Below are 25,373 nucleotides of genomic sequence, written 5' to 3'. Positions count from 1 at the left end.
ATCCCGAAGGGGATTCTGACGAATCCCGAAGGGGATTCTGACGAATCCCGAAGGGGATTCTGACGAATCCCGAAGGGGATTCTGACGAATCCCGAAGGGGATTCTGACGAATCCCGAAGGGGATTCTGACGAATCCCGAAGGGGATTCTGACGAATCCCGAAGGGGGATTCTGACGAATCCCGAAGGGGATTCTGACGAATCCCGAAGGGGATTCTGACGAATCCCGAAGGGGATTCTGACGAATCCCGAAGGGGATTCTGACGAATCCCGAAGGGGATTCTGACGAATCCCGAAGGGGATTTTGACGAATCCCGAAGGGGATTCTGACGAATCCAGTAGAGAATTCTGACGAATCCAGTAGAGAATTCTAACGGATCGCGAAGGAAGTTTTGACGAATCCTGAAGGGATTTTAGACGAAGGCAATTTTAACTAATCCCGAAGGGAATTCTAACGTTTCCCGAAGAGAATTCTGATGATTCTATAAGGGATTGCTGACGAATCCCGTTTTCCCAGATTTCTGACGTATTCCGAAAGGCATTCCGACGAATTCTGTTAGGTTGGTAGCAACAATTTTTGCACACTACTTTCCCTTCCTTTCCCAACTGAAAGCAAGGAATTGGTCGGCGCCGTTTTTGATCAACATGTGCGAGCTGCTGAAACGTGGACTTCTAAAATAGGTAGATGGTAAACCCCAACCACTAATAATTTGGATCGAAGTGCAATTTGCACCAGCTCAATCCCAATTTTGCACCAAATCAATCACGGAGTAGCAACCAACTTTGATATGTTGAAGACCCTAAACATCATCTATTTTTTCTCAGTGTAATTTATAGCTTATCCAGGACTAGCGGAGTAGCAATCGTGAACGGTCAATCATGCTCATGCTCACTCCGAGAAGAAATTTTAAACGAATTCCGAATGGAATTCAGGTGTCAATTGTCTCAGCCATATTAGAGGTGCTGCAATACATCGGAAACGATCAATTTATCTCAATTATGTTTTTGTCTATGTATTGAACGGCATTCAACAAAAACAGCCAACAATGATTGAAACTGGAATGACATGTCATCCAATAAACATTTTCATCTTATCCATATATATATATACTAACTCATAATCAAGTAAATTAATAACTCATTTCATTAAAATGGTGATGCACCGTTCGGGCAAATTGTATTGGACATAGCGTGGAGGCGCATGGTGCTTCGTACATAGAGTAGCAAAGGCATCATGCCTCGAAAAATCGTTAGACCTTCAATCAAGTTGTAAAGAATTGCAGTTTTCCATATCTTACTAATAGCTATTTCAATACTTGTTTCACCTAATCCACGAATCGATAGACCAAGCTTTGCTGCATTTCATTCATTGAAATATGTAGGAATGCCGAAACGGCATTTTACTCCTGGATGTCACTTCGGGGATCAACGACAAGCTATGCTTTGGCGGTTTGTGTGGTTACCCAAATAAAAACCAAAACAAGCATTCTCAGCAACGGGAAAATGAAACGTAGAAGGGACTGGGTGATGGAGGGTGTGGTGCACTCACACAAGAAGCTAAAGAAGCCACTAAACAGAAGTTTTATTCTCTTCGTGACGGTGATGTTGATGCATGAGCAGCGGGGGTGATTTGATTGCCTGAAGTGATGGGAGCGGAGGAGAAAAATTGCGATGAATGGAAAAAGGAAACAAGAATGCAACATGGTGTTGTCTTGGAACTGGAGCTTTGTTTACCCAGTAAGAATATTGAACGATCGGGCAGCGTATCGTAGCACACAGTGAACTAGCGGTTCGCTTAAGGTCACTCCTGACGGCATCCAATTTTCAAAGTACTCGCGTTTTCAAGGGCACACCATTCGATATATCGATGGAATATACGGAAGCAACGCACAACTGTCATTTTTATTTTTTCAGTTTTGCTGCGTCGCAGCATGCGTGAAAAAATAAAAATGACAGTTGTGCGTTGCTTCCGTATCGAATGGTGTGCCCTTGAAAACGCGAGTACTTTGAAAAATTGGAATCCGTCAGGAGTGACCTTAAAGGTGGTATTAGTTATTCGATTAAAATATGCTGTTTATTTAATTTTATCCTTTGAACCTTAAAATACCCAGAAATCATCAACCCGATTCGATTGATGAGTCTCACCGCAAGCCGCTCGTCGTTCAGTTCCCCTGATTGTGTTTTCGCCGAAACGCCCCGTTGATTGCCAATTCAGTCTGAAAGAACTTCGTTTAGTGTCAATCAGTGTGCCGCGTCCGCCACTTCGTAAGCGCCCTCTTACTTCGGAATTCTATTAGGACAACTAGCAAAACATCAAGCGAGGTATGATTCCACTTTGAAAAAGACGCCTTTCACTGTGTTGATTGAACCGGCTGATTTAGATTCATCCAAGACAGCCATGATTAGCGTGGATTTAATCCAATTTGCTGCCATCGTCTGTAGACTATGGCAGATTTTGAATGATTGAGTTACCAAGCTCAACTCTTAGGTACCTATTTTAATGAGAAAGTAGAGTTTCATGAGGACAGAAAACAAAAATGTCTACATGAGAATGACAATCCATGAAACAAGTTCAGTGATATACAAATCAAAAGACCACATTTTATACAAAATATTATTGATTGAAAACCTTGATGATAGAAACATCTGCGGTGTAAATTTGTTAGATTTTTCAAGGTATTACAAGCTTCATGAATGCAATCACTTCTGTTCAGATTGTATTCCCAGGAAAAAAATGCGGGAAGGTTTCTCTTAGCTTCAAAAATTCAAAGGTAGCCGGTAAACCAATCACAAAAGGTACATACCGTTGCTAAAAACTTCTTATCACCGGTACAGATGGGAACCCAATCCAATGCATACCTTCGCAACTTAATTACATCAGCAGGATCTGCGATTACACAGCACGTAAACAACCGCAAGAGATTAGCATGTTGCCTTTGGTCCGGTAGACCCCATTATCCAGTGCCCAATGATGCTTAAATTTAATACCCTTATCTAATTCCGAGTGGAAAGCTTCGAACCGGTTGCTGGCTGTTGCTTTTCCCATAATGCCCAGCAGGGTTTGCAAATGGGGTTGCTGGCATCGGCTTTGATCCAGTTGGATAAACGATTTTCGTCACCATCCTTCCAGTTCGGGGTAACCTAACACAATAACCGGTCCTCCGTAGTCTGTGATTGCGATGACGATGCAGTCTCTTTTCGGGGAATTCCCCATTGTGGGTCGGTTCGGAGCGAATCTTCTTGCATAAGTGCCCCGCTACCGAGTAGAATCCCTTAACGGGAGTGGCAACCGGGTGAAGCATCTGTTTGGAAAATGCTAAAATCAAAGCCCACCGGGGTTTGTTCCACTCTCGGTGTGAGTTTACCAATGACAGAATACATGCAGCTCACAATCAACCAACACCCATTCCAATCGGAAGAGGATGGCCTGCAGGCCAATCTGAATTCAGCTACACAGTTCCGTGGAGACGGTTCTGGAAGCAGAGCATGATGGGTGGGTGCATGCATCAGGATGAATATTTTATATCCACTCATGTGGGGTCTTTTCAGTGATACATGTAACCAGGTCGGGCGTACTGAATGAAATGGGGGATGACTGTAGATGGAGATAAAGGACAGAGAATGATTAGCTCTGGGGGATTTGTTTGTTACTTTGCCGGGGGTATGTAATTTGAACACATAAAACATTTTTTTTTCATGAACTGACATACTATGGATACGAGTCATGTGTTGCTTTGATGATGATTAGCGCAAAACGTGATATTGTTGATGTAAATATGCATTTCTGTTGCCGTAGTTTGAAAAAAAAACTGGGAACAGCGGCAAGCCAAACAAATGTACGTGTGTCAAAACTCAGAATATCGCTTTAAAACTTTTTTTATGGAAATAAATGAAAACATGGTAAATGGTGTCAAACTAGGAAGTAAGAAAAATCAACTCATTCGCATCTGCTCCAACCGGCAGAAGTTTGCATTGGAAAATTGCAAGCTAAGCTAAAAAGTTTTTAGCTCTTCCATTACTTCCATTCATTGAATTGCTGTGGATGTGGTTCAGCTCACCTACTATTACGCCATCAGATACGTACGAAAAAAGCAACACTGGTTGCTTATTATTTTCCGTTTTTTTTCTGCTAACCAAGAACATCTCATTCAGGGAAAACTTACTTCCACAGGATTGCGGTCGTCCTCACAGCAGGCACCGCAGCTGAGGAATTCTTTTCTTCTACTCTCCATACTGGCGGTTCAACAACTGGGCCAGAGTTGGTGAAAGTGAACTTGAGCTCGGTTCAACCCTCCATTGAAGAGAAGGAATAAAAAAGAACAGAAAAATGTATCTACATGGAAATTTAACACAATAAGCTTTTTATCTACTGCTGCATGACTACAATATATCCGTTCACTACGAATGAAAGCCGAAACTACACGCCCGCTCCAATGTTGCCCCCTGTGCGGTACCGCAAAATGTCGAAAGCTGCTTTGAATTGAGGCAGAGAATGGCTCCGAATCGGGTATCCGAGGGAAAATGAAAATAAAATTTAATCCGAGTTCCGACGGAGGTGGTTTGAAATAGGTTTCAGTTCGGGGAATTGATATTTCCGAATTGTTTCGATAATGGACCGCTATTGAAATACAATTTACTGACGGTAATGGGAGTGTTTTATGGTATAAGGGAAGATCCATTAATTACGTAACGCAAAAATTGGACTTTTTCAACTCCCCCTCCCCCCTATGTCACACTTTTTGTATGAAGCTTCTGAAAATTTTGTATGGATCGTAACACTTCACTCAACCCCCCCTCCCCCCTCTAAGCGTTACGTAATTTGTGGACGTTCCCATATCTATTTTGCTTAAACATGCAATTTCAGGTTTAGTGCAGGAAAAAATGTCACGGTATACCGTTGCGTACATATATCTTTTCTAATTGATCGTTATCTAGATATATATTAGTTTTAGTTTATATTGATTAGTTTTGTGACAAGTAGAACTGGTTTGAGCTCTAGCAAACGTGCTTGCATCTTTGGGTTGTCCGGGTTGACCGATTTGCAAGATTGTTTCCCTAATCGATTCGTTTTTGGATCCGCAAGGTTTGTATATACAAAAGATGGTGAATCTTAACGAGGAAATGTAAAAAAACATTAGAACACAATTTTGCGTCAGCTGTTGAGGAAAACATAACAAAAGCACGGAAATTGATCTAGAGTGCGGTGCTGCAAATAGTGAATAAGCAACGCAAGTGTCTACCAAGAGTGCAAATTAAAAAATAACCAACGAGCAGAGCTTATTTGATGAACAGTTCTAATTTCCCCCGTATGGGGGAAAACCCCGGCGGTGTTGCCGGGGAAAAAAATATGGTAATGGAAAGGATGGAGGAGAGGAAAAGCTTCCATGGAGTGTCCCCAGTATTAGTGGAGAAAACAATCTAGAGCCACTGTGGGACAATAATTGCGGCAAAAAACACGAGAGAAGGAAAATTATTTGTAACAGTGCGGAATGAAAGTCAGGCCAAAAACCTGGCTAAAATTGAAAAACTAGTTGACGGTATTACGGTGAAGATTTATGAACATAAATCATTGCACTCCTGCAAAGTGGTAGTGTTCTGCTGTAATGTGAAAAACGATACGGACGACGCAATTCGGGACATGCTATCAGATCAAGGCGTGATAAATGTAAAGCAAATTACGAAGGGCGCGGAGGACAATAAAATTCCTACCGGAATTTTCGTCATAACCGTGAAAGGAACAAGGCCACCCAAAGTTTTCAAATTGGGTTACATCCTCTTGCAGACAAGACCATGGTACCCTAACCCGCTAAGGTGTTTCAAGTGTCTCAAGTTTGGACATACTAGCATTAGCTGCCCGGCCAAGTGCATTAGGTGCAGTGAAGTCTGCCATGAAGAATGTGGCAACGTAGCAAAATGTATTAATTGTGGTGGTGGGCATGGTGCATTTTCCAAAGAGTGCCCAGTTTTGCAAAAAGAAAAATCTATTACGAAAGTGAAAGTGGACAGAAACATTTCGTTTTGGGAAGCCAGAAACATTGTTGAATCAGAGAGCAAAACAACTTACTCAGATACAGTGATATCATCAGTTGAAGAAGATGTTAAAAAACTTACTAATGAAAACATAGCCTACGTAGCTAAAATCAACGAGCTAAATGAAGAGAAGAAAATGTATGCTGACACCTTGAAAGCTGAAATGGAAGTACAATTCGAGACAAAGCTTATGCAATACAAAGAAGAATTGATCAAATGTTGCCAGGAAAATGATAAAAAAGTGACGGAAATGCAAACAAAAATTGAGGAGATGCTGAAGACGTTAGACTCAGTTCACAAAGCATACAAGGAAGAAAAAAATAGAAGACAAATTGCAGAAAAAGAGGCGGAAAAACTCAAAGAAGATTGCAACACGCTTGAAAACCTATTGAAATCATACCAACAGCCCTCAAACACACAAGGAGTCTGGATAACACCTTGCTCTCACCTCCTAGGAAGAAAAAAGGAAACACTTCAATGCAACCATGTGAAGAGATGGAGTATGTTGAATCAGATTCAGAACAATCCATAGGATCTACCCATCATGACGATAATATGTAGTAAGAATATTTAACAGCTTAAACGAGACCACAACACCATACCCAAGATAAACAAGTAGTCAAAACAATCCCAAATAATATAAAAATAACACAAAATAATAACAGTCCAGCAAACAACGAAAATTTTGCGGTCTCATGGAATGTCAGAGGATTAAGGAAAAGAAGAACCGACTTAAAATTATTAATGGCTACCATCAACCCATTGGTAGTATGTCTACAGGAAACAATGTGCCAAAAAGAACAGCAAGCTAACATCAGTAAGTATAAAATATACCACCGTCAATGACCTGGTGGAGCCAGATCAGCTGGTGGAGTGATAACGGCAGTAAAAGAAGACATAGACAGCACGAGTATTGACCTAAATACAAATTTGGAAGCAGTAGCCGTAAAAGTAGGTGCACCAATGGATGCTAAAATACTAAACATATACCTTCCTTATATACCTTGAAAATCGGTCCAGTGCACAGTGTTGCTTTTTGTCGATTTCGTGCGCTTTTTTAATAACATCGTTTCTGTTGATTTTTTCGCTGTAGTTTGTTTGGAGAAGACGTTAGATATGAAAAGGGCCACGAAATTACACAAACTTGGACACTAATTTTATGTAAATGCTGTAGGATCACAATAAAAATTTACCTGTGATAGGTGGCCAATAGGCCCATAGTATATTGCAACACTATGAATTGAGCTGATGTCTGTATGTCCGAATTTCTAAAAAATCGTTTAGAGGTCGCGCCAGATCGATTTTTGAAAAATGAGCTTTTTTTAGGTAAAAAATCAAATATTGGGTCCTTTCACAATTTTTTTTGAGGGTCACCCATTCGTTTTATATTTTTTTATTTTTCAGTGGATCTTTGCCCATATTCTCCATGAATTAGATTTTGGTATTATGCGTTTTTACAGTCTGCAAAACTTTTTAAATATCGAAAAAACACATTTTTCTGACTAATTTTCGAAGTTATTGCATCCTCACACAAAAAATAATTTGTTCTCGTTCAGAAAAACTTACATACTACAAAGAGCTATTTGTAAGGAGTATTTTCATTAAAAAGATCCAAGATCCACATATCTCGTACTATATAAGTCATAGGTATGGGGTCTCTTTGGCAAAGTAGCTTGAAATACCATCCGCTACAACTTTCCTGAAGACATTAGGCTCATATCTGGTTTCGATAGTTAAGCAAAAATTTTATCTCACTTAGATTAATCATTTTACAGATTTTCTCAAAAAAAAAAAGGCCCTTTTCATATCTAACGTCTTCTCCAACATTCTACAGCGAAAAAATCAACAGAAACGATGTGCACGAAATCGGCAAAAAGCAACACTGTGCAGTGGTTAAAATGTCAAAATGATTTTCTTGACTACTTTTCCACACGAGTTGATATAAATACTTTAGATAAAGAACGATTTGTGGCCGTGCGGTTAGCGACGTCACAAAAGTAGCGCTCTTAAGCATTTATTTTATGTACCCTATATACCTTTAAAATCGGTCCAGTGCACAGTGTTGCTTTTTGTCGATTTCGTGCGCTTTTTTTTATAACATCGTTTCTGTTGATTTTTTCGCTGTAGTTTGTTTGGAGAAACGATTAATCCACCTAAAAGTGAGATAAAAATTTTGCTTAACCATCGAAACCAGATATGAGCCTAATGTCTTCAGGAAAGTTGTAGCGGATTGTATTTCAAGCCACTTTGCCAAAGAGACCCTATACCTATGACTTATATAGTACGAGATATGTGACATTTTCTGTGGAAGGTCCCTAAAATCAGTTTTTTGAGCATAACTATTTTTCTATGTTTCAGGCATTTTTACCATCTTCTACAAAGTTGTTTGGCTAACAAAAATACACGTTTTTGTAGAATATTGCAAAGCTCTATCTCAACATTGAAAAGTTATTTGAGAAAATGTGTTTTTTCTTGGGGTGTTTTAGAATCGTGTAACTTGTTCCGGCGCAAAATGGCGCATACAACTTTTTAGTACACTGAACCTACTGTATGTCTACTCTTATCTCGTGGTTGAACCTTGTGTTTACACGCAATTACACGTGAGTTATATAGATTTTAAATGTCCCACTTTTTGCTCTACTTGTACACTAATTTTATGTAAATGCTGAAGGATCACAATAAAAATTAACCTGTGATAGGTGGCTCAAAAAAAGGCCCAAAGCAACACTGTGCAGTGGTTAAAATGTCAAAATGATTTTTTCGACTACTTTTCCACACGAGTTGATATAAATATTTCAGATAAAAAACGATTTGTGGCCGTGCGGTTAGCGACGTCAGTCATTTAGACGCATGTGATATGGAGCGTGGGTTCGATTCCTGCCCTGGTAAGAAGGGAACTATTCGTGATCGAAAAATTCTTCACCGGTCCACTGAGTATTATGTGTCCTGTCCGTTGACTAGGTGTTCAGTCTATACGACCTCTGGTCTAAAACTGTGTTTCTGTCTTTTATTCTACCGAATATTGGGAAAATCCTAAAGATGGTATAAGTGTTCACATGAAATTCCTTGTTTTTCGTGCAAAACTAATATTATTATCAAACAAAAGTGGACAAAGATGGACAAATGAAATATCATGGATTCGATGGGCCTAAATGTATACTTTCAGAAGACGATTGACATTATTGCTAATATTTGCTACTAGCTGCAGTAGAATGTTAAGAAAAATATCACTTTTTTATGAAAAAAACGCTTATAATATGCTTGAAAATGAAGCTATCAAGCATCTTATGTAACCAAAAGATGCGCTTTCCAAAGACCGTGAAGCGATACTTAGACAGTTTTTTTTGAATATTTTAATTTGGTGAAAGTGGAAGCTAAAAACTATTTTTTTTCGGGGCCACCCTATCTAAATTCAGTAGTTTTGTCATAAAACATTACCTATATGAGATAAAATAAATGTTTATTAAGCAAAAATTCTTAGAATTAAATTCTATATAACTTTGTAGAATAATATGATCTTCTAACTCAAGAGGTTGAAAAAATAGATTTTCAAAAAAAATCACAAAAGGGTCACCCTAATGGCAACTTACACCGAAAATAGATCTTTTCTTGTAGATCATTTCTTCTGAAGACGTCAAAACTCTAGCACTGATAGTTTTCGAGTTATCGATTTATGTCGTTAAATTTTACGAATCCGACCATGGTGCAATGATGAAAACACATATGTGAATAGTGTTACAGGAATTGGATCCTCCATCGATATATGTTGTTGTTCAGATGTACTAGCTGGTACTCTGGAACTTACCGTCTCAGATGACTCCTACGGAAGCGACCACATACCCCTAATTATATTGATGCCGCAGATACTACAGGAAACACAACGTCTCCCTAAGTGGGAAATTGATGAAGCAGATTGGGAAAAATACCAAAATACGATTGAAATCACCTACATAGACAACGTTGTTGACCAAGTCGAAGAAATAACAAGGCAGATAAACAGAGCTGCTGAACAATCAATCCCAAAAACAAAAGGAACCATCACAGGTAAACAGGTGCCATGGTGGAATAAAGAAGTTGCAGCAGCCATTAAAGCAAGAAGAAAAGCTCTTAGAAGCTTGCAAAGAAACAAAAAGGGAACTCTACTTCCACAACATACCCAAGAATTCCGAGATGCAAATATCAAAGCACAAGAGACCATCGTAAAGGCCAAGAAGAAATTTTTGGAAGACTTTGCCCAAAAATTCAACGTCCAAACGCCTACCAAGGAGATGTGGAAAAACCTCAGCAAAATTCAAGCCAACGTATCCGAGTAATCAAATTCAATAATGAAAAAACAACTAACAACAAAGGAATCGCTGATAGTCTTGCTGCACACTTCGGACAAATAACCAGTAGGGTGGCTCAAATTAGTATGGGAAATACTTTTTCCAATTTTTTTGATAGGCCGCCCTCTTATTTGGTTCTATTTGATGCCTTGATGCTCTGGACAAAATTTCAGTCAAATCGGTCAACGTTTGAGCGGTGCTAAACTCGTTGGAAGTTTATATGCAAAAATGTATGCAGAAACATCCAAAAACAGTGAATTGTAGTTGGACGGCACAACTTACGATGAAGAACTATGATACTTATTCAGATCTTGAAGAATTTAATACAGAATGTTATGCAGAAAACCGCGAGAAGATTAGAGTTTGCCCGGCTAAGTTATTAGCATTTCTTTGAAGTGGGGTTTGAGCAAATTTCGTTTCTTTTACCTTTGAAAAGAAATAAATTCACCCCTACAACACTCCAGTAAAATGTTAATATCTTTGCCTAATAACGTTGACCAATTTGGCTGAAATTTTGTCCAGAGCATCAGGGTATCAAATACATCCGAATAAGAGGGCGGCCCATCAAGAAATGGGAAAACATGTTTTTTGAGCCACCCTAATATCCAGTGATAGGGAATATTCTCCAGCATTACTAGCATATAAAAATAACATCGAACAATCCCCGATACTTATAAACCAGGAAGAAGAAGCCGGATATAACTCAGTATTTTCCCGAAACGAGCTTGAAGAAGCAATGGAAGGACTTAAAGGATCTTCTCCAGGGCCAGATGGCATCCACTATGCCATGATCACCTAACTGCCAATAGAGTACAAACATCTGCTCCTTAACACATATAACCGATTGTGGGAAGGCTCCGTATACCCAGAAAGCTGGGCCAAATCCATAGTGGTTCCTATATACAAGGGAAAAGGAGAAAGAAGTTGTCCAGGAAACTACAGACCAATCTACCTAAATAGTTGCCTTGGTAAGATCCACGAGGGAATGGTGAACAACCGTCTAATGCACCTAATTGAAGAACGTAGGCTACTCAACGCCAATTTGCATTCCGTAAAGGTAAATCTACATAGGTCTATCTAGCACACTTTGACACCCCAGTTAGAGAAGCTATGCACAAAAAGATCTTTACACAAGCAATCTTTCTCGACATTAAAAAGGCTTACGACACAACTTGGCGTTGGCTGGTACTAAACAAAATCTGTGAGTGGAAAATAGGAGGCAATCTTGTTAAATACATCCAAAAAATCCTTGGAAGTTAAAGCCAACAATACTCTGTCACAGGAAACAATAATGGAAAATGGCCTATGTCAAGGATCAGTGATAAGTGTTACGCTATTCCTAATTGCAATCGACTCCATATGCGCAGAGCTTTCTGCCGAAGATAATGCACTCCTCTTCGCCGACGATGTAGTTCTTTTCGCCTCCGATGGTAACAGGAAAAATCTCACAAAAAAATACAATCAGCGCTTAAATCGGTTGAATCATGGGAACAACGCACCGGCTTCAAAATCTCTACCGAAAAATGGGTAACTATAACGTTGAAACACCCGAGATCTAGAAAACAAACAAGTCAAAGACTTATATTGAACAATGTCCCTATACCAGAAAAATCATGCCACAAATGCCTAGGAGTAACATTAGATCAACACCTCACCTACAAAACACACATCGAGGAAACAAGAGCAGTATGCTCCCAGAGAGTCCAGTTTCCAAGATCCATCGCATCTAGATCATGGGCCGGAGACCACCAATCCCTGATAAAAATCTATAAAGCAACTGTACTTGAAAAAATACTATATGCAGCCCCGATCATATCTTCAATTTGCGACACGGTAATCAAACGGTTCGAAAGTTTGCACAACAGCGCTCTACGAGTTATCATAGGAGCATTCCATACCAGCCCAATAATAAGCATTCAGGCCGAAGCAGGCATCACAAACATCAGATTTCTTTCGAACCAAAAACTAGCGATATTTGCAGCAAAGGTAGCCAACAATGCTAGTGAACCATCAAACAGCGCAACAGAAGAACTCAGCAGCAACAGTTCAGGGGAACTTTGGAATCAAGGACCAGCTACTGAACAAAACACCATAAAAACTAGAAGTAGCCGAATCATCGAAGAACTAGCAACTAACATTCCAGCAAGCAGCATACCATCTACTCCACCATGGAAAAGAAAACAAATATTGTCGATAATACAGTCCTACACGCGAACCAGACCGTAAACAATCATCTGGATTTAAGACAACTATTTGCTCAACGAATGCGTACTAAATACAGATTCCATACAGTTTTATACACTGACGGATCAAAAACAGACTCCAGAACCGGCTTTAGTGTAATTGTGGAAGGAAACGTAATACGTAAAAGAACCCATAACTTAATTAGCATCTACAACGTCGAAACCATGGCGGTAATTGAAGCTCTGAAGTGGATATCAAACCAAGGTAGAGTAGGTGCTTTTATCATATGCACCGACTCTCTGAGTGTGATAACAACTATCGAAAAGAGAAAGATAAAATTAATAAAATAAAATAGATAATAAAGAGGCTTATTTTCACAAAAATCAGTATCTCTAGAACACCCAGTACACGAAAGTACAACCAGGTTTTTTTTACACGGTTTGGTTTTAGTCGTTTAAGACCTTCAGCGTCAATGAAACAATGAGTAAACCCCACGAAAAAATTCACAAAAAATCGAAAGGACAAAAAGTCGAAAGACAAAACGTCGAAAGACAAAAGGTCGAAGGGATAAATGGTCGAAAAGGACAAAAGGTCGAAAGTTTTGTACACCATCCACCGTTGCTTAGTTTAGGGCAAATGAAGATATGATATGAATCTTTCATGCAAAGGATGCATTTGCCCGGCAAACGGCAAGAGACGATATGGTTTCTTCATTCAATTCAGGTATTTGTTCGGTTTAATGAAAGAGAAGTAATGATTTCTTTACATAGCGGGCCCCCATACAAATGCCAGACAAAACCTAATATGTTGCTCGAATTTTTCACCAAAGAGTAATTTTGGGACGCTAAATTCCTTTTAAGGTTAGAATTGTTATTCAACATATACTATGCTACTCGAGTGCTTCTGGAGGCGGATGCCTTAAGGTCTGAAGCATTAACAGCGTCCTCATTCTAACATTGAAGCAGTCAATTTTCAGCTTTGGAGCAAATCACCACACTAACCACCGAGAAGTAGACCAAAAATAGGTTTAAATACATGATACCATACAAGTTTTGCGATACGAACGAAAAAAAATTGAGCTTTTGTCCGGGTTTCCGCCATTGTGCAGCGAGGCAAATTGAACGTACTTGTCTAAACACTCCATGCATGCATCGTTTCTACCTTTAGACAGCTGCAGATAACTTCAAGTTAGTTCAGCTATTAGTAAACTCAAATATTCCTTCTCAGCCAGCCCTGATGGCATTCCGTCATGTGTTTTCAAAAGGTGTAGCGAGGCATTGATTTTACCGTTAACAATACTTTTCAACCATTCGCTAAGTAAGTGCAAGTTTCCCTCATCAAGGAAATTTTCCGTGATGTTCCCAGTGCATAAGAAGAACGATAAGCAAAACTATGGAGGCATCGCATCCTTATGCTCCTGTTCTAAAATTTTCATCATGAACGACATACTGTTTGCGGCGTGTAAAGCACATTTATCTCCGGATCAGCATGGATTTTATCCTAAAAGGTCAACTGCAACCAATCTTCCACAATTTGTATCACTAGGCTACCAAATATGGACTTCGGTACACAAGTCGATACAGTGTACACCGATTTCAAATATACATTCGACCGAGTTGATAATGGAATACTGCTTGCCCGGCTTGAGCAACTAGGCATAGGCCAAAATACCATCTGGTGGCTCAAATTATATTTGACGAACCGACAGCTTGTGGTGAGGATAGGAACGGAAACATCCAACATTTTCACTAACCAATCTGGCGTGCCCCAAGGCAGCACCCTTGGCCCGCTTTTATTTCTGCTCTTCATCAACAAACTCTCCACAGTGCTTCCAGATGGATGCCGAATATTGTATGCCGATGTCTTGAAGCTGCATATGATTGTAAAAAAAAAATGTTAGACTGCGAAAATCGGCAGCTAACTTTCCTACATTCTAAATAACAGCTACATAAAACTGGGTAAAGTGGATAAGACAACCGTGAAAGAATTGTGAAAATCGCTTAGAAGACGCCCGAGAACCTGTTGTTTGAAATCATGATTCTAATGATTTCTTGATCGCAGTATGATCGACATGTTAACCAAGAACATGTACTTCCCAACATGTAATTAGGCTCAGGTTTCCCTTAATACAAGTTCCATACTTGTACACTTGTTCATTTATTTAATAAAACGAATGTGATGAAAATTGAATAAAAGTTTAGTCAGAAGATGAATCATCGCACAAATGTACCACGCGTCTCCATAAGGTTAATTAATTCAGTATTTATGAACATGATGAACATGCAAGGGACCTGTTGATTGTAGAGGTCGAGAACTACAAATGCAATACATGAGCATCGCGAATACAAATTTACTGTCAACCAATGCAATTAATTAAATTTTATTCCAGATTGTGATTTTTTGGCAATGGCAATCAAACTTTTAAAAGGGTACTCAACCAACTTTAACCGTAAATAGAAGTAACAATGCCCAACGGCTTCACGTTTTTATAAAAAAAAAATGAGAAAAATTTCCAGCGGAAATTGCATACTTTTTTCTGTGGAAATTTAGACAATGTGGAATTATGGACTGCAAAATGGTGGGTTGACACCAAGGAAGGAGCGCCCAACAGAGCTCTGGTCCCCACAAGTCCCTATCTCACGCTTCCACGGGTCGTCCGATGACAAAAGCCCGCCAGCTAAGGGTTGTGTACTTAGCTGGTAGTGCAGCCTGGGCACTGTTGTCCTTCTGACATCAGCTAGAGTGAGAAGGTACGCCTCGAGCGTCTGTTCACCAGGAGGTGCGACTCAAACAGCGTCTGCCTGGTACCCAGCGGCTGATTAACGAAATGCTGTATCGCGTCAGCTATACCTAAGGTGGCAGCCCCATCATCGCGATGTAGGTAACGCGACCCCGGTAAGGTAGCTTACTGAAGCCTCTCAAATACCACGAAAAATGGAGATAGAAGAAAAGAGAACGTTATTTTTGGCAACCGACCCGGCAACGAAATAAGGACTATGATTGGAAACTCGGTACCTGGAATGTCAGGACCCTAAATGAACCTGGACGAGTGAGCCTTCTGGCTCGTGAACTGCAGAAGGTTGGAGTGAACGTGGCTGCTATTCAAGAAGTCCGATGGCCTAGATCCGGAGAACGTGAATTCCGAGCCGTGGACCCCACGACCAATACTGCATTCAAGTATAACATCTATCACAGCGGCGGTGAAAAAGCAGAGCATGGAGTTGGTTTCGTAGTGATGGGCAAGCAGATGAAGCGAGTGATGCGGTGGAAACCCATTAGCGAACGAATCTGTGTGTTGAGGATACGGGGCAAATTTTTCAATTACAGCCTAATCAACGTTTACGCACCGACAAACGATAAATCCGACGACGTGAAGGACACGTTTTATGAATGTCTTGATAAAGCCTATGGAGAGTGCCCAAAGCATGACGTGAAAATTGTTATCGGAGACGCTAACGCCCAGGTCGGTAGAGAGGACTTTTTCCGTCCCATAATCGGTAGGGAGAGCCTTCACTCCGCTACCACTGACAACGGCCTACGGCTAGTAAATTTTGCTGCTGCCAGAGGGATGGCCATCAGTAGCACCTACTTTGCACGAAAGAACATCCGAAAGCACACCTGGAGACACCCAAATGGTGAAACTTGCAACCAGATAGACCATGTTCTGGTGGATGGGCGCCACTTCTCGGATGTTATCGATGTGCGGACATTCAGAGGTCCGAACATTGACTCTGATCACTACCTCGTTGTCAGTAAAATTCGATCACGGTTGTCAACTTTATCGAACGAAAGATCACAGCGAACGATGCGTTACAATATCCAGCGATTGTCGGCGGAGGGAGTATCGGCTGATTACCGCCAGAAGCTCGACGAACGGACGGACGGAACGTTAGCGACAACATCAACGATCTATGGGAGTCGATCTATGCCAGCACGAGAAGTGGTAGGCACTGCACAGAGGCGACCCAGGACGGGTTGGTTCGATGTGGAGTGTCAGAGAGTGACAGACGAGAAGAACGTTGCCACAAGCCGGATGTTGGTGTCGGATACCCGATCGAATAGAGATCGGTACAAGGAAGCAAGAGCAGCAGAAAAACGAACCCACCGCAGGAAGAAAAAAGAGTACGAAGAACAAGTTATTAGTGAGGCGCAGGAAAAAATGGAGCAGAACGATATGCGGAGGTTTTATGAGTCTGTCAATGGCGTGCGGAGAAAGACAGCGCCATCTCCCGTCATGTGCAACGACCAACAAGGGAATTTGCTGACAGATAAAACTGAAGTGGATGCCAGGTGGAAGCAACACTTCGAGACTTTGTTGAATGCAGGAAGTGACGGTGCATCGGTGAACAGAATAAATATAAGCGACGATGGACAAGCTGTGGAGTCACCTACACTAGATGAGGTTAAAAAAGCTGTCAAAGAGCTGAAAAACAATAAGGCTGCGGGGAAGGACCAGCTCCCGGCTGAACTTCTCAAACATGGCAGTGAGCAGCTTTATGAAGTTCTGCACCATATTATGTCGAAAATATGGGAAGACGAGGAAATGCCTGCTAGCTGGTTGGACGGCCTCATTTGCCCTCTCTTTAAGAAAGGGAACAGACTGGAGTGCGCCAATTACCGAGGAATAACCCTCCTTAATTCGGCGTACAAAATTATGTCCCGTATTCTGTTCAACAGATTGAGACCGCTTGAAGAGTCCTTCGTCGGCGAATACCAAGCGGGTTTTCGTGAGGGCCGATCAACGACAGATCAAATGTTTACCCTGAGACAAATCCTTGATAAATTCCGGGAGTACAACTTGCAGACACATCATCTGTTTATTGATTTCAAGGCGGCGTACGATTCAGTGAAACGGAATGAATTATGGCAAATTATGCTTGAACATGGTTTTCCGGCGAAACTGATACGGCTGATTCGTATAACGTTGGACGGATCGAAATCAAGTGTAAGGGTTGCGGATGAAATATCGACGTCATTTGTTACCTTAGATGCATTAAAGCAGGGTGATGCACTCTCGAACCTACTGTTCAATAGAGCGCTCGAGGGAGCGATTAGGAGATCTGGTGTGCAAAGAAGCGGTACCATTATCACAAAATCGCATATGCTCCTGGGATTTGCGGACGATATTGATATTATCGGAATTGATCGCCGTGCCGTGGAAAAGGCTTTTGCGCCTATTAAGAGGGAGACAGCGAGGATTGGACTCACGATCAATACCAGCAAAACGAAGTACATGGTCGCTGGCAATCAACGTGGGTTCATTAGTGGTGGTGGTAGCGAAATAGTGCTGGATGGTGAAAAATTTGAAGTGGTAGAAGAATTTGTGTATCTTGGAACATTAGTGACGTGCGATAATGATGTTACCCGCGACGTGAAAAGGCGTATTGCAGCTGCAAATAGGGCATATTACGGACTTCGTAACCAGCTTAAGTCCCGTAGTCTGCAAACGAAAACAAAACTCGCGCTGTATACTACTCTGATTCTTCCGGTGGCTTTATACGGCCATGAGACATGGACGTTAAAGGAGGCTGATCGGAGAGCTCTCGGAGTGTTTGAGCGTAAGGTGCTGCGGACAATACTCGGCGGTAAACAGGAGAACGGTATCTGGCGGCGTCGCATGAATCACGAATTGTACCAGGTGTATAAAGGGCTGGATATTGTTAAGCTTATACAACACGGCAGACTACGGTGGGCTGGTCACGTTGTTCGTATGCCGGAAGAACGTCAAGCGAAGATAATATTCAGTAGAGAACCCGGAAGAGGCCGCAGGCTTCGTGGAAGGCCGCGTACACGATGGCTTTTTGCAGTTGAAGAGGACCTGAGGGCGCTCAATGTTCAGGGCGACTGGAACCGATTGGCCCAGGATCGAGTCCAGTGGAGAAGGATACTCCATTCGGCGTAGGTTCATCGAAGAGCTGTAGCCCATCAACAACAACATGGAATTATGGACATTCAATTGAACCTCCCTTGGAAATTCAAAAAAGTGTTCAGCCTGTTCCGTGTGAATACTCAAATTATTTGTGATAATTCAGAAGAATTTTTCGAGGAAGCTCAGTTTAACATTTCTGTACTGCCGTTATACGCATAACTGTCACATGTATATAGGAAATCCCCGCAAACATGGGACAAATATGCGTATGACGGCAGTGTAGGAGCAGAGTTTCCATAAAAAATAATATTTTCCATTGGAAACAAAAATTACGGAAATCTATAAATAGCAATTGCAATTGCAAATCTTATATATAAAAATGAAATGCTCTGTGTTCGTATCCGCATAACTCGAAAACGGCTGGATGGATTTTTTTCATTTCTTCAGCAGAAACATTCGTTATAGTTTCCGACGGGTTTATATGATATTTCCTAATGGGAAAATTACGAGTAAAGTTGAGCAAACCGTGAAAACTGAAATTGTGATTCCTATGCGAACTTTGCATGGGCAGTTCGGAATGCACATTCTCGCCTACTATGCAGGGCAACGTCTGCCGGGTCAACTAGTTTCTAATAAAATAGACAAAAAAAGCCGCTTGTTTAATTCAAACATGTTATACAGAACTGTGCATGTTCGCGGCAATAAATTTAATAGCATCACGCAAATACCATTGTTCTCCAACTGTTTCAGCAGAGTCAATAAATAAATAAATAAATAAAAAGCTACTACACTTCACTATTGCATCGCCACTCCTGTCTCGGAAGCAGTTCATGTACAACGAGTGGGAAAAAACCACAAATCATTCCATTTTCGACGGCCATGTTCCAAAAAGTGTGACACAAACCCCCTTATATAGATCATTCGAAACCTTCATCAAATCGACGTAAAATCAGAAGCAAATTCCCACGGACCGTGCAACGGGACAAAATTTCCACCGTCATCCGCTCGCATTTGTGTCCAATCATCCGTGCGCCGCACCGTCCTACGCCTAATGGATGTCTGGGTGTCCCAAACATAAAATAGCATAAACCAACGGCGCGGTTTTTTCGTGTCCCTTGAAAAAAAAAGCTCCATTATCAACACGACAGTAAAATAGCCAGGCTTCGTTCGCAAGGGGTGTGTCTCGGTGCCGCTGCCGATGGTCGTTGAGCTTTGCGTGATTGACTACGTCGCCTACTTCGGTGAAGAGGAACACTCAGTTCTGGGGCGAAATCGCAGCAGAAGCACCCGCCACCAACCGCGTCCGACGAAACGAAAAATCGTCGTCGCACTTATTCCACTTTCGGCGATGCTTGGCGGTACCTACAAAAACTAATTTCCATTTAAATTGGAAAATTCGGGATCGTTTTCCTCGGGCCCACGCCCGACAAGTGCTTTGCCCGGAAAGTTCATTTTAGCCCGAATTGTCGTCCTACGGCTCCGCGCGCCCGGCAGTGTGACATTCGAGAAAAATGATGAACGGGCACTTCCACGGATATCGGCGATAAAAGGAGGCGCCATTCGCTGAAAAATGAACTTACACAGCGCAGCAAATTTTTCCATATATATTCAGATTTGAAGCCGGTCTATTTATTTGATTATCTTTCAGGTCATGCCAAGTCGTTGGTAAACGGATTCTAAAATGATCGCAGTGGGCTCTTGCTGGACATCTTCCACCATTGGTTACTTTGATTACGCAATTTTGTTTTGTATGAATTCGACCGAAATGTTCTAATTAGCAAATCCCGCAGTCGCTGCTGAGCTGTGACCATTTTTCCAATAGGCTGGAATATTTTCCGAAACCTAATTTTTGCCGGGCCATTTCCCCCATCGACCGACCGATCTAAATTAATTGGCTCCTGCCGAGATGCCGGAGAAGGCCCTAAACGCTTTCGTAGCTTGGAAATGTGCGTCCGGAACATTTGGTTCCACACTAGCCGTCGTAGCTATGGACCGAAACACCATCAGAAGCAGGAGGCGAAGAATTTGCATACTTTTCTATTTTGGGTTACGAAAAATTGAAGGAAGAAAAAAGCTTGAAAGGAAACCCCGCTCACACACGAAAATGGCAGGTCGCAATGCTCTCCGAAATATAGACTCTGGGTCATAACTGTTTCCCTTTCCAGGGGGCTTGTTTTTACGAACCAGAAAATCAGCAGACCGACGAAAATCGGATGCGAAGCAGTCGAGGGAAGCACGGATCGAGGCACGGGGTGGGAGAAAGGGCGACCTTCCGAATGGGTGGTAAATGCCAACAGGTTTCCTTCCTGCTGTGGCTGTCTGCCGTGGCGAGGTAGGATTGGTAGAAGGTAGTTCAGTTCCAGTTCGATGAGCTTTCATATTGAAGATTGAAATAACGACGACACCGACGACGACGACGACGATGATGATGACGATATAATGGCGATATGGAAGCAACGAAGCGAAAATGAAAAGCCAGCGATCATAGTAGAGTAGACAATTTTATACAGGAAAATCCTTTCAATTCTGGTTTGCTGGGTTCAACATATACGATGGGACATATCTAATCAATTTCAACTAATATTGAATTTTCTACAATAAATGGGTACCTGCCGTCATTCAATAAATACACATTTGCTCACTGGGATCTTTAACATTTTCCATTCCAATTTTGCTTAATTCAGACATTTTAGTTTTAATGGCAGGACGTGAAACATTAACATTTTTCCCTTGTCATAAGACGAGTTTGTACAATCCCATTGAATTCCACCACTTAATTGTATCTTGACAGATACGTATTTCGACCTCAACAGTAAGGCCGTCTTCAGTGTCTCGTACTTGACTCGACTTCGAAGTCGAGTCAAGTATGAGCCACTGAAGACGGCCTTACTGTTGAGGTCGAAATACGTATCTGTCAAGATACAATTAAGTGGTGGAATTCAATGGGATTGTACAAACTCGTCTTATGACAAGTGAAGACATTCCACTAAAAAGCTCAAAATAAATTTCAAAATGACATTAACATTTTTGTTTTTGCCATAACGTTTGGCCTTTTCTTTATAAACTGGATTTGTTCATCCAAACAGAAGAATTCATCCTAGATTTGACTTGCAAATTCTACATCAACAATCCAATAAATTAACATTGGATTTAGGTTCTGGAAGACTATTATGGTGTCATGGATTCGACTGAACATATTTCGATATATTCCAAGTTATATTAAAATAACTACAATTGTTTCATAAATGTTTCCAAATCAACCTCAACTGCTTCAAACATTTGTTCTTAAACTTCTTTGACTCCCGAAGTGCACTTATTTACGATTTCGTTGCAGCAACTACAATATGCCTGTTTTTGGTCATATATATGGAGCTAACTTGAATGCCAGAGATATGTGAATGATATAAATGTTACATGCGAAAGTGCTTATTGTGTGAGATGCCTCGTGGTGGAAAACGAATTACATCACTGTACAACACTGCCTACAGCGATCAACGGGAGGACGTGTCACCAGATTTGAAGTACCAGCACGGTTCGCCAAACGCACGTGTCACGCGAATTCCTCTTCCAGAGAATAAGAAACGACCAATCCTCAGGAAAAATTGTATCACAATGTTACTCACCTCTTCGTAGAATTTTAAATGTGGCACCGGTTCGTCTGAGACGTTGTCGCAGAAATCTCTGAATAGGAGGTATCCTGAGGATGAAAAAGAAAAAGCGAAAATAGACTGCAATTCTTTTAAAATTTGATAAATAAAAAATAACTTGTAGTGTATGGTTTCATTCAATGACATTAATTTCTGGTAAATTCTAGACAGATATTTGCCTAATTTTGTTCAATCCGTTTTTTATAATGTGTGAATCTGAAACTGACAGAAAAACTGAAAATCAAAAGCAACGTGAAATGATTAATTTTGCATGCTTGATGTGTGCTTTTGTACGATTTCATATACCCAAGAATACCAATTATCATGGTATCACCTCTGAACAATACCAGGTCATAGTTACTGAGAAATTCGGCTTTTTAAGCCCTATTGTAAATATCGAATAATTATCCAGAATTGAATTTCCGGTCGGAAATACATATTTCAGTAAAATTCATTGGACAATATCTACTTCCAATTATGCAACATTTATTCTTAATTCCGATAAATTCTGTAAATATAAATCATTAGATGACAAGCTACCTACAGCTGCAAACTAGCATGGAAATGATTTCTAACGAAAAAGTACGAAAACCGTCATGGGAAAATGTATTTGTAAGCAGGGTTACTGGAAATCGCATCAAGTATCTCGCATTCACTCATACTTTGCGAACGGAATCGGAAAAGAACGATAAATGATGCATCCCGAATGAACTGCACAAAATATATCTTCCCAAAGCTAACGAGTGAATCCTGTATGAATATGTTTTGTATTTATTCGTACTGCATTAACTTCGGGTTTGATTCATCACCATGTGGTGAGTGACTCCGGTGTGTGCAAAAGCGTTGTACTGTTCGTACTGCTTTTGCATCGGCCTCGATTTATCTCCAGCGGAATTTGGAGATTTGCGATCGGATGCGATGATGAATGGCGATGAGTGGTGATGATGATAGAAAAATTGAATCATCGCAGTCCGCCGGCAAACATTGCAACGGAAAGCAAGCGATGCGGGTGGAGAATAATATACCTACCTACCTAGGTATGGAAGGTATGGAGCGAGGTTCAAATGATATCGCTGCTCGTCGTAGTTTACCATAGATTTCTGATAGCATGACAAATTGAACATTATTTAATTATTGTGATAGCAAAATGCATTTTCCAATAGGTTTTCGATATGTTGGCATCAAACGGAAGTCTTAGATTTCTAAAATAGGGTGCGGAGTCCTTCTTCCAATTTGTCTTCAGGGAACCTGTACTAAAACGGGGGTGCTGTTTAAAAGAGATGGCGCCACAACATTTAAAGTATAATTAATTTCCTTGTTTGGACAAATCACCCATTCTCACCACGCGTAGTTCTCATCAACTACGCATCTCATCGATATAAAATACAAATAAAAAATGCTTGGAATATTTAATAGGTTTCAGTTCAAAACAATAAAAGAGCTTTCATTATGTCTCCATACCAAACTCTAGTTATTTACTTTAAATTTCTTCAAGGCTGTTCTCCACCTCGTGTGTGTGGAAGTAAATTAGAAAATCTACTATATTGAACAGCAGATACAGCTAGTTTTTATGCTGAAGCTGAACCACATTGATACAAATACGCAACAACATAACACCATCTGTCTCCTGGTAATGTATATTTGCAGTTATACCATCATGTGTAGTAGGCCTCAGCAGAATTTTTACTAGACTGCAACTGACGACGTTCTATAGTGACAGTCTTATGAGACATTCAATGACCTCAAAGACTTTTTTACTCAAGTCATATATCGATAGCGAACCAACATGTATTCCTCAAATAACCATTCAACAAAATGATTTCCGCTCATTTTTTTGAGGCGGAACAGGACAATTTTTTGAGGCAGCCTTCACAAAACCAAAAATCCATTTGGTTTGTAAGAACAGATAAGAACCATTATTATGGAAGTAAGTTTAGTCTGCAATTCAATAATTTAACGGCGCTAGTGTATAGGCACTGATGGAGCTAGGGCGTGATGGGGCACGTGACCCACCAAATTGAATGTTCATTCTGAAATTTGATTATATACGCCAATTTTGATAGTATTTCCGAAGGAACGTCTTAAAAAATTTGTAAAAATCTCCAAATTATTTTCTGAAGAAATTCCTGTAATTTCCAAGAAATTTCTGGAACAATTCATCAAGACGTTTTCTGGAATTTCACCAAATACAAATACTAAATTAATTGAAAGAATCCAAAAGCATTTATAAAGAAATTTCAGAAAGGATTCCTAAATAAATTTTCATCGAAACTCCTATACTGCCCCACTCACATAACAGTAAAATTTCACTTTTCATCACTTTTGAGTTAACCCAACCCGGGCAGAAGCCATGAACAGAATAATAAAACATGATGTGGACTTAATTGATATAAGAGATAAAAGAACAGGCAAATATTTCAAAAAATTACACCGAAATATCATTAAAATATCAAGATATGCTATGAATAAGAACCTATAAGAACTAATGGCACATGATATTGATCACTTATTACAAATAGCATAAGTTGGTCTTCTCATGATATTTTAGTGCAAAATATTGATATTATCGCCTGACCCTTCTCTTATATCAATCATGTCCATATCTTATTGTGCTATCCTATCAACATTTGATATTATTGAACTATTATCGTCTACTCGGGAATAGATAGTACTGATCTTGTATGTCCAAAAATACAAAGTCATGTGCGTTCAATATTGAAAGTACTCGCATAATAGTTCCATTAAGAATTTGCACAACCTGACTTCGCAGAACCAAACTGTTTAACCCTAACTAAATTGTTTCACGGTAATCTATCGAATGATGAACTACTCAGTAAAATTTTAATAACATCTAATGTAAAACATCATTATTAGATTTTTTGAAACTTTATATGAAACATGCGATTTGAAACATCAATGGCTATTATATCTGTATGCGACTAAAACGGCATGGGACTGGTATATATGCGAATGGGGGAAGTATATTAATTTCATAGGAATTTCTTATCGAATTGCAATATTTTACGAAGATATTTCCGATTTTTTTGAAGGATTTTCCAAAGAAATTCCCAAAAAAAAAGTTCCAAAGAAATTTCTAAAGTAAATTCCGGAATTTCCAAAGTTATCATAGACATCACGGAGGGCTTTCCCTGTAGGAGTTTTTTTTATATAATTCTTGGAGAAAATTAAAAATGTCGAGAAATCCTTCGTCGAAAACATTCAATATTTGGCAGCCACTTAGCTTCGGACGGCGGAACTAAGCATAAGAGCACGGATCAAGAAGGCTAGGACAGTTTTTGCGAGTTTACGGAACATATAAA

The 25,373-nt window shown here is 40.3% G+C and overlaps 1 protein-coding gene and 1 pseudogene across 1 annotated transcript in view; one reads left to right on the top strand and one right to left on the bottom strand.

The window, feature by feature from the left end:
- The window catches only part of LOC134226492 (G protein-coupled receptor kinase 1), a 543,976-nt gene that overhangs the window by 185,795 nt on the left and 332,808 nt on the right, over positions 1-25,373 (bottom strand). The window contains exon 4 of the mRNA XM_062707302.1: positions 22,030-22,103. Coding sequence (XP_062563286.1) covers positions 22,030-22,103 — 74 coding nt within the window. The remainder of the gene's footprint in view (positions 1-22,029; positions 22,104-25,373) is intronic.
- LOC134221393 (uncharacterized) lies at positions 5,283-6,589 on the top strand (annotated as a pseudogene).

Source organism: Armigeres subalbatus, chromosome 3 (assembly GCF_024139115.2).
Source record: "Armigeres subalbatus isolate Guangzhou_Male chromosome 3, GZ_Asu_2, whole genome shotgun sequence".
NCBI classification, from domain to species: Eukaryota; Metazoa; Arthropoda; class Insecta; order Diptera; family Culicidae; genus Armigeres; species Armigeres subalbatus.
This window is presented reverse-complemented; position numbering and strand designations above follow the sequence as displayed.